At 37.8% G+C, this 9,506-nt stretch overlaps 1 protein-coding gene across 1 annotated transcript; it reads right to left on the reverse strand.

Moving 5' to 3' along the window:
* Window positions 1-4,872: 4,872 nt before the first annotated feature.
* On the reverse strand, window positions 4,873-7,133 carry LOC122678075 (centromere protein U-like). The gene is given in 2 exon segments (XM_043878523.1): window positions 4,873-6,836; window positions 6,839-7,133. Coding segments are annotated over 2 exon segments (1,173 nt in total). The 3' UTR covers window positions 4,873-5,958.
* Window positions 7,134-9,506: the final 2,373 nt, after the last annotated feature.

A 9,506-nucleotide genomic window follows, 5' to 3' on the forward strand; every position in this document is an offset into this window, starting at 1 on the left:
TTATTTCTTTTTCTTGACTTCTTAAAATGGCTAGAATTTCCAGTACTGTGTTCAATAAGAGTGGTGAGAGTGGACATGCTTACCTTTCTTCCAAAATTAGGAAGAAAGCATTGTTTTTCACCGTTAAGTGTGATGTCAGCTAAGATTTTTACACACTCTCTTTGTTAAGCTGAAGTAATTCTCCTCTATTCTTAACTAAGTACTGAATGAGTGAATTTCATTCTCACATAATTCTAATGCAATATATAGGGAGGAGAGCAAAAAAAGTGAGGTAACCAGTAAGATGACTATCACAGTACTCCAGGTGAGAGATGATGGTAACCTAGACTAAGATGATGGTGGTGATATGGACTAGGAGATAAGAGGGCAGATTCAAGATATATTTTGTTGTATAACCCATAGGACTTGCTGATGGGTTGGGTGGTTAGAGTCAGAAATTGCATTTGGCTACAAATAACAGAAAACTCTGGGCTTCCGAGGTGGCTCAGTGGTAAAAGAATCTTCTTGCAATGCAAGAGAAGCAGGAAACGTGGGTTTGATCCCTGGGACAAGAATATCCCCTAGAGAAGGAAATGGCAACCCACTCCAGGATTCTTGCCTGGGAGATCCCATGGGCAGATAAGGGTGACAGGCTATAGTCCATGGGGTCACAAAAGAGTTGGACATGACTTAGCAACTAAACAACAACAAAGAGAAAACTCTACTACAATGACTTAAGTAGAGGCTTCCCCCTCGCCCCCACCCTGCACAAAAAGAAGTCTGAGAGTAAGCAGTTCTATCAATCTCATCTGTGTCTCAGATCATTTTATTCTTTGCTGTTTCATAATAACATATGACTTTGAACCATACAGTCACAAGATGGATGTGGTACTTCTAGGTACCACAGATAAGTTCCAGTAAGAAAGATAGAGTTGCATAATTTTTCTTTTAGTGAGACTTTATTCAGAAAGTTAAGCACTTCCAGAAACATCCATCTATATCTCCTTAATCAAAACTATGTCACCGAAGGAAAAAAAAAAAAAATGTCACTGACCACTCAACTGCAAGGGAAGCTAGGAAATTAATATTTTACTTTACAGTCTCTAAATTAGAGAAAAACAAGGAATAGCTTATTACAATGGACACTAAGTGAGCCAATCCATAGTACCTACCACACTAAGGATGATGGAAATACAGAAAAATGGATTACTGCCATATTTCTGATGGACAGATTACATTACTGTTTACTAGGATGTATAAGAGTGGAAGAGACATGGATTTTTAAGAGAAAGCAATAGTTCAACGTTGGACATGTTGAGATTAAAATGTTTATGAAGCATCTAGAATGTCAAGAAAAGAATTACATACATGAGGCTGAAATTTAGAAATGTCAGTACTGAAGGTAATAATCTTGAAGTTACCAGGACACTGATGGTATTTAAAGCTGTTGAACTATATAAGATTACCTGGGAAGAAAAAAAGTAGTTGTACACAGCTTTGAGGAACTCCAATATTTAAGTATTGCTTTGGGAAAAGTGAACTCACAAAATAGACTGAGTAGCTAAAAAGCGAATAGAGGAACCAAGAAAGAGGCATTAAAGGCATAAATGGAAATATGTGTTTCATGGAGAAGGTATTCTATAGAGTAGAATGCTACTGAGAGAAGATAAATAAGATAAAGAGAGAAACTTCCATTGAATTTAGCAGCATGAAAGTAGTTGATCATTGAATTAATTAAAACCGATTTCAGAGTCAAGAAACAAAAAATCCACTTAAACCCCAAATAGGAGTCTGTTATTTTTCCCACACAACAGAAAGTCTGGATGTAAGCAGCTAAAGGTATTAGGGAGCCAATCATCAGAGCCTGCTGCTTTGTGATTCCCTTGGACTTTCTCTCATGACTGGAAAGTGGTGTCATTGCTCTGGACTCATGTACAAAACAGCAGAAGAAAAGGAAAGGGTTGGTGCTAGCACCATAAGCCCTTTACCAAGAGTAGAAAAACTTCCCCTTCCCTCAGAATTATTTTGCATCTCATTAGTCAGATCTATGTAACACAGTCATCCTGAACTTCAGAGGAAACTCCGGGAAGGTGAGAATTTATTTAATAAGTGGTCTAGCCTCTACAGTGAAAATGGACAAAAGAAAGAACAGTTGAGAATGGATGCTTAAAGCAATCAAAAGTGCCTGCCATGATGACCTTGGCAACAACAGCTTTAATGGTATGGGATAGTGAGACTGAAACCAGATTACAGGGGATTGAAGAGTGAATGGGAGGTGGTGAGGTAGCAAAATGCAATGGACAGAAACATGTTCCATTCATTTGGCCAGAAATTTACTTGTGAAGGGTTTCCCTGGTGGCTCAGACGGTAAAGAATCTGCCTGCAATGCGGGAGACCTGGGTTTGATCCCTGGGTTGGGAAGATCCTTGGGTTGGAGAAGGGACCAGCTACCCACTCCAACATTCTAGCCTGGAGAATTCCATGGACTGTATAGTCCAAGGAGTCACAGTCAGACGCAACTTTCACTTTCACTTTAGTTGTGAAGAGGAGCAGAGAAGCAGGATGGTATCTAGATTGAGTTGTAAGGTCCAGGGATGCTTTTTACTTTGTATTATTGTTGTTTTTGCTGTTAACATGAAGTAATAAATTATGTTTGTAAAATGATGAGAATGATCATTGTGAGGAGGAGAGAGACAATTGATACATAAGGAAAGACAGTGAAAAGAAGGACTCCAAAACATTCATGCTGGTAGGTTCTAGCCTGCTTATGATGTTCCCTTCCTGATAACCTGCCTATGGACTTTGGACTTGCTTAGTCACCTTCACAATTCGATCAACTTATTCCCTATAATAGATCACTTAACATTCCTGGTTCTGCTTCTAGGACGAAATCCTGACTGATGCAGAATTTGATGCTCAAAAAGTCCTCGAAGAGGCAATAAAATTATGTACTAGCTTCTATGTAAGAAGACAGGAGGTGCATGGCCTGGGGAAGTGAGTGAAGATTTCTGGAGTGAGATTTCACTTAAATTGAGTTTAAAGAGTTGTTAAAAATTGGTAAGACGAGGCAGGAGTGGAAGCAATGAGTGAACCAGCTCACTCGAGAAGAAAAAATAAGCTTGATTTGTAACATTTGATAATTTCCTTGGTGTATATATTCCTGCTGCTGCTGCTGCAGTTTAGTCACTCAGTCATGTCCCACTCTTTGCAACCCCATGGACTGTAGCCTGCCAGGCTCCTCTGTCCATGGGATTTCCCAGGCAAGAATACTGAAGTGGGTAGCCATTTCCTTTTCCAAGGGATCTTCCAGACCCAGGGATTAAACCCTGGGTCCTGCACTGCAGGCAGATTCTTTAATACTGAGCCACCTAGGAAGCATGACCAATTTTAAGCTATCGACATGATGTCACATGAACACAGAGTTAGAAAGAGATGCACACAATTGGCTTTCATAAGTTAGTATGAGTACACAACACTAAGTAGAAGGTGTGGGGGGGACAGCATGTGCAATCAAAAAATAAATACCAAATTTCTTTCTTGTACAAGACATTTTATCGTGGAGAAAAGATCCAGTGGACCCCCTCCCCCACTAGTTGCCATTGCGGTTAAAGAACAACGCTCAGAAACAATAACTGCATTTTTTTGGCAGCATACCAATGACGAGCACCACAATGATTAATTCAACTAAGGAACTTCTAGACCTTCTCTTGTAAAAGCAGATAATATTATTTGTCTGAGATCAATGACAAGTAAATGCAGAGGTGTGACTCAATCCCTACTTAGCCTAAAGAGGATGCTTTATCTGCTACAGAAATCTTTACTACCACATTCTGTTATGATACTTGGAAATCCTCACATCCCCATTAGTCTGGAATCAAATTTTTCAGAATCGTTTTTGTGAGATGGAAAAGTCCACTTGGTTTTGAAGGAATTTAAAAGCGAGTCTTTAGCCCATACACTGATGATTTTGACAGAGTGCCAATACCATTCAATGGTGACAGAATAGTTTCTTCAACATATAGTGCTGGGACATCTCAACATCCACTTGCAAAAGTATGAAGTTGGACCCCTACTTCACACCATATCAAAAAATCAACTCAAAATGGGTGATGATGGATAATAACCTAAACATCAAGATCCAAACTGTAAATCTCTTATAAGAAAATATAGCTATGTTTTCTGTCCATTCGTCTTCTTAAGACAACCACCAACATCACCTCTTTTCTGAAGATCTCACCCTTTACCCTCCCTTGCTCCAAAAGGAGAGTTCCGTGCTCATTTATCCTCCCTGAGTTTCATCCTTGCCTCTGTGTTTGCATCTGTCACATGGTAGTACTACTGCTGACTGACACGATCTTCTCCCTGTTGAAACAAGCCATCTTTGAAGGCTGAGGCCAAGTTGCCTTTGCTTCTCCCTTCTCCATACTAAGCACAGCATTTCATGTGTAACAGGTGTACTGTGAATATGCTCTGTTAAAACGCTTCTCTTTTTAGTTTTTTTTTTTTTAGGTATAATTGACTTTAATGATATGACACTATTAGTGTTAGGAGTACGATGTGATTCATATTTGTATATATTGTGAAATGATCACCATAATAATTATAATAACAAAAAAGTTTGTTTTTCTTTTAATGAGGAATTTTAAGCTCTTTTTTTTTTTTCATGTTGATACAATACTGTTTAATACTCAAAATCCAGTCATACTTTGACAGTTATCTCAAAACTTTTCAATCCATGTTAATTTTAAAACTATCGAGAAATTAGTGTGTTAAGATAGCAGATACCAGTTTGCCTTCAGGTAGACTATAGACTATCCACTTTTAGAGAGTATCAGTCTGCCTTTGCTGTAGCCCCATCAGTGTACTCTGGAAAGAACGTACCACAGGAGCTGCAGGCATTTCCAGTCTGGAGCTCTGTGAGCGCGCCACAGAGGCGGCAGTGATGAGCCCATGGCGGCTGCATTGGAGACAGTACCGTCCAGTGTTCATTTTAGTATCTGTTGAACTGAATCCCTTAATTCAGTATAGATCAACTATCTGGTGAAATTATCACACATTCTGTCTGATTAATTTTCTTCCTACTCTGTGCTCCCTCCTCTCTGGAACCAGGAAGAGGAGTTTGCAACAGATACAACAGCAAATGCTGAAACCAAGGGTCCTCATGAACCATCAGCTAGCGTGTCGTCAAAAGGTGCATGTCCCGATGCTGACTGGGATAACGGCCTTGATGATACTTACATTTTGGAGGCTACAGAAGATGCTGAATTAGCAGAAGCTGCAGAGAACAGTCTTCTTGCTTACAATGGGATGGATGAAATTCCTGATGAACTACTAATAGAAGTATTACAAGAGTAGCTAATTATGGACACTGATATAACTAGGCTATAATCTGCATGAAGGCAGATTTAGTACCATTAAATTATAGTAACTTATTAAATAAGCCTGTTATACCAACTGTTTTATTTATCACTTTACTTCCAAATCTTATTTACTGAAATAAACCAGTTTTACTGAAAATCAGCTCCAGTGTGCTTATTAAATTCAGTAGAATTCTCCTTATGTGATTAACTATGTTCACATCAGCTTAATTTTGGATGTTTATTTTTAGGGTAAAGCTTCTGTATGTTTAAGGGCTGATGAGGTGTCAACGTTCTAAAACATTTTAAAACTTTGTACTTGGTGTTAACTAGAAAAGTTAATTATGGCCTCTAAAACTATTATACCTAGCCATTTAATTTTAATGACAAAGCAATATTAAATTCTGGGGACAAGATCATACAGTCTGAACAGTAAGACAGTTTCCTGCTTTTAAACTTATCTGAGAATGTTGTTATAACAATAAAAAATATTCAATTCAAATTAATAGTAATAAAGTTCAGGTTTTCTTCCCATCTTTGTGCAAAAATATATACTGCCTGTTACCTTCTAAAACTGTATCACGAGACTAATCTTAAATGTGCACATCTTAGTAGACTGGTCTCATTTCTGGTCAAGGAGCTTCTCTAATTGACAGTTGATATTTTGCAGATGATTTTCAGCTCCTAAAAGGGGTCTTGCTTTGAACAGCAAAGCTGGAAGGCTGGATGAATCATATGTTTCCTTTGCACTTGGTTCTTCCTCTTGAACAGCTGCGTAATCCTGATGAAGCTGTTTGAGATTAGACAGGAAATATGCTGCCTTCCTAAGGGAAGCTTTTCTATCCTGAAGTTCCTCATACTTTATGTGTAGTTGTTTCAGCTCAGGTTCTACCCGAAGCAATTCATCCTGGGCTTCAATCAAATGCTGCCTTTTCTTTTCGATATCGGAGATCATCTTAGCATTCTTCCTTTTCAGAGTCTTCAACATCTGGACTTCTTGAAGCATTTTGATGAGTTCTTCTTTCAAATCAGAATGAAATTTGTTGATGGCTGCCTTACAAACTCGAGAGTCTATTTTTTGTTCATACTCTAGAAGAATGTTCTCGAATGCAGACAAAAACACATCTAATTCCATGATGTCACTGGCTTTCTTTTCTTTTAAACACCAAATAGGTGCACAGTCGGAAGTATCTGAGTCTGTGGCACCACTTCTTGGCTTCTTCCTTTTGCCAGGAAACATCTTATTCTTCTGAGTTTTCAGCTGACCTTCTGTGGCTAGTGTCGCTTTCTCAGCAGAGGACTCAGCACTCTGGGGTCCTGTCTTCTGAGGAGTGACCGCTTCAGCTGGTTTCTCCGAAAGTTCTGGAAGTACTGTAGCTGAAACAGCTTCATGCCGTGTATTTATGTTCTCTGTGGGTTTAACTTTTCTCCTTACATCACTTTCTTCAGGGCTTTCAGATTCGTCACTGATGGGCTTGAGTTTTCTTCTTGGCTTCTCTCTGCTTCTTTTTCTTGAGGAATTGAGGGGAGATGTGACCCGCAGTGCTTGGAGAATTCTTCCTCATCAGCATATATAGCCGTGCTGTGTAGAGGAGGGTCAAAGCTTTCATAGGATTCTTCATCTTTCTCATTTTCGCCCAGCCTGCTGAGGCTTGAGAACCGAGAATCATCAGGAAACTCGAACACATCCAGAGGCTTGTGCGTCTGGCCAGCTTTATCTTTCACGGAATGTGTTCTTCCTGCATGGTTCTTCGAAAATCTCGCATGCGACAGCCGCGCAGGCCGCGGCCGATCCATTCCAGCCCGCCGCGCTGCTAATGAGGAATTTTAAGCTCTTTTAGCCACTTTCAAATATGCAATACAGTACTATTAACTGTAGGACTGTATTTCAAATATGCAGTACAGTACTATCGGGCTTCCCTGGTGACTCATATGGTAAAGAATCTGCTTGCAGTGCAGGAGACCTGGGTTTGATCCCTGGTTCTGGAGGATCCCTGGGTTGGGAATATCCCTGGGTCGGGAGGATCCCTTGGAGAAGGAGGTGGCAACCCACTCCGGTATTCTTGCCTGGAGAATCTCATGGAATAGGGATCCTGGTGGGCTATAGTCCATAGTGTTGCAAAGAGTCAGACACGACTGAAGTGACTTAGCGCACACACACTATTAACTGTAGTCACTGGGCTGTAGGTCACATCCCTAAGGCATTTTCATCTTGTAACTGGAATTTTGTACACGTTGGGTGAAATATGCTTTTAAAAGAATTTATTATTTTAAAATTTATTTTAAATAAAATAAATCAAAATAAAATAAAAATAAACTAAAATAAATAAAAAATTAAAATAAAAAAAAGAAAATATAGGAATAAATTGCCATGATCCTGGATTTAAAATTTGTTTCTTAAATATGACACCAAAAATATGAGTAACAAAAGAAAATATAGGTAAATTGAACTTCATCAAAATTAAAGACTTTTTTTTTTTAATTAAAGACTTTTGTACATTGAAGAACATTACCAGTAAGGTGAAAAGAAAATCTATTGAATGGTAGAAACATTTGCAATCATACATTGATAATGCTCTAGTATCCATTTGCAATCATACATTGATAATGCTCTAGTATCCATAATATATAAAGAACTCATAAATCAACAACAAAAAGAAAAAACTCAATTTAAAAGTGGGCAAAGGACTTGATTAGTTACCATGGAAATGCAAACTAAAACCACATCACCGTCCCTAGGGTAGCTAGTGATCAGGTACCTCATCACCACCCCTAGGGTAGCTATAATAATTAAAAAACAAACAGAAAATAAATGTTGACAAGCCTGCAGAGAAACTAGAACCTTCCTACATCGCTTATGGGAACATAAAATGATTCAGCATTTTCATGATTCCTCAAAATAGTTAAACATGGCATTGCTACCTGACCAAGCAATTCTACTCCTAAGTACACACCCAGAAGAATTAAAAATAAGAACTTAAATAAATACATGTTCATAGCATCACTATTCATTTTAGCCAAAAATGTAAACAATATGAATGTCCATCAATAATTGAATGGATAAATAAATTGTGGTATGAGGACTTCCCTGATGGTCTGGTGGTTAAGACTCTGCACTTCCACTGCAGGGGGCATGGGTTTGATCCCTGGTTGGGGGAGTTCTGCGTGCTGTGTGGCTACAAAAACAAATGAAATAAAGTAAACATGCAATGAAATATTAAGCCATAAAAATAAATTAAATACTGATATATGCTATAACATAAATGAAATATTAAGCCATAAAAATAAATTAAATACTGATATATGCTATAACATAAATGAATCTCAAAAATATTATTAAATGAATTAAAGTAAACACAAAAGTTCACATATTGTATGTTTCCATTTATATGAAATATCCAGAATAGGTAAATCCACAGAAACAGAACATACATTTGTAGCTGCCAGCAGCTGGGGGTGGGGTGAATAGGAAGTAATAGTTTAGTGGGTATGGGCTTTCCTTTTGGGGTGATGAAAATGCTTTGGAACTAGAGGTGCTAGTTGCACAACACTAAATGTATTAAATACAACTGGAATGTTCACTGGAAAATGGTTAATATTTTGTGACATGAATCTTACCTCAGTTTAAAAACAAGAAAGTCCTTAATCTATAATTGAGGTTCATGTTAAGCAAAGAAAAAGATTGTCTCAAAGATACACTGATTTTTATTTTCTGTTGAGATCAAATGAATTTCATTTTGTGTTTTGGAATTGTTTTATTGGGTTTGAAAACTATACTACATGTGGCTTTCAAACCTAAACAAAACAGTAAGAAAGTTACAAGACTGGTGGTTTTGGGTTTTTTTCTCAAGTGTTTTAAAACATTTTTGAGATTTTTAATAGTAAAAGGAAATCATATTTAGTACAGCTGGATCATTTCTACATAATTGGCTTTTCATCCTTGATCTGGGCTTGAACTGTTTACCCCCACTTTACTATTTAACCATTATCAGCTTCATTAATTAAACTGAAACAGCCTCCTCTAATCATTTATAAAATGCATGTCAAACAAAATTTAAACCAAGAATAGGATCTGGGCAAAATAACATCTCTTTAAAAGCTATTGCAACTAATCATAGGAGTTTCCAAGTTATTTTGTTGTTTTCCATTTATTATGAAAGAATATCGAAG

This window comes from Cervus elaphus, chromosome 20 (genome assembly GCF_910594005.1).
Source record: "Cervus elaphus chromosome 20, mCerEla1.1, whole genome shotgun sequence".
NCBI classification, from domain to species: domain Eukaryota; kingdom Metazoa; phylum Chordata; class Mammalia; order Artiodactyla; family Cervidae; genus Cervus; species Cervus elaphus.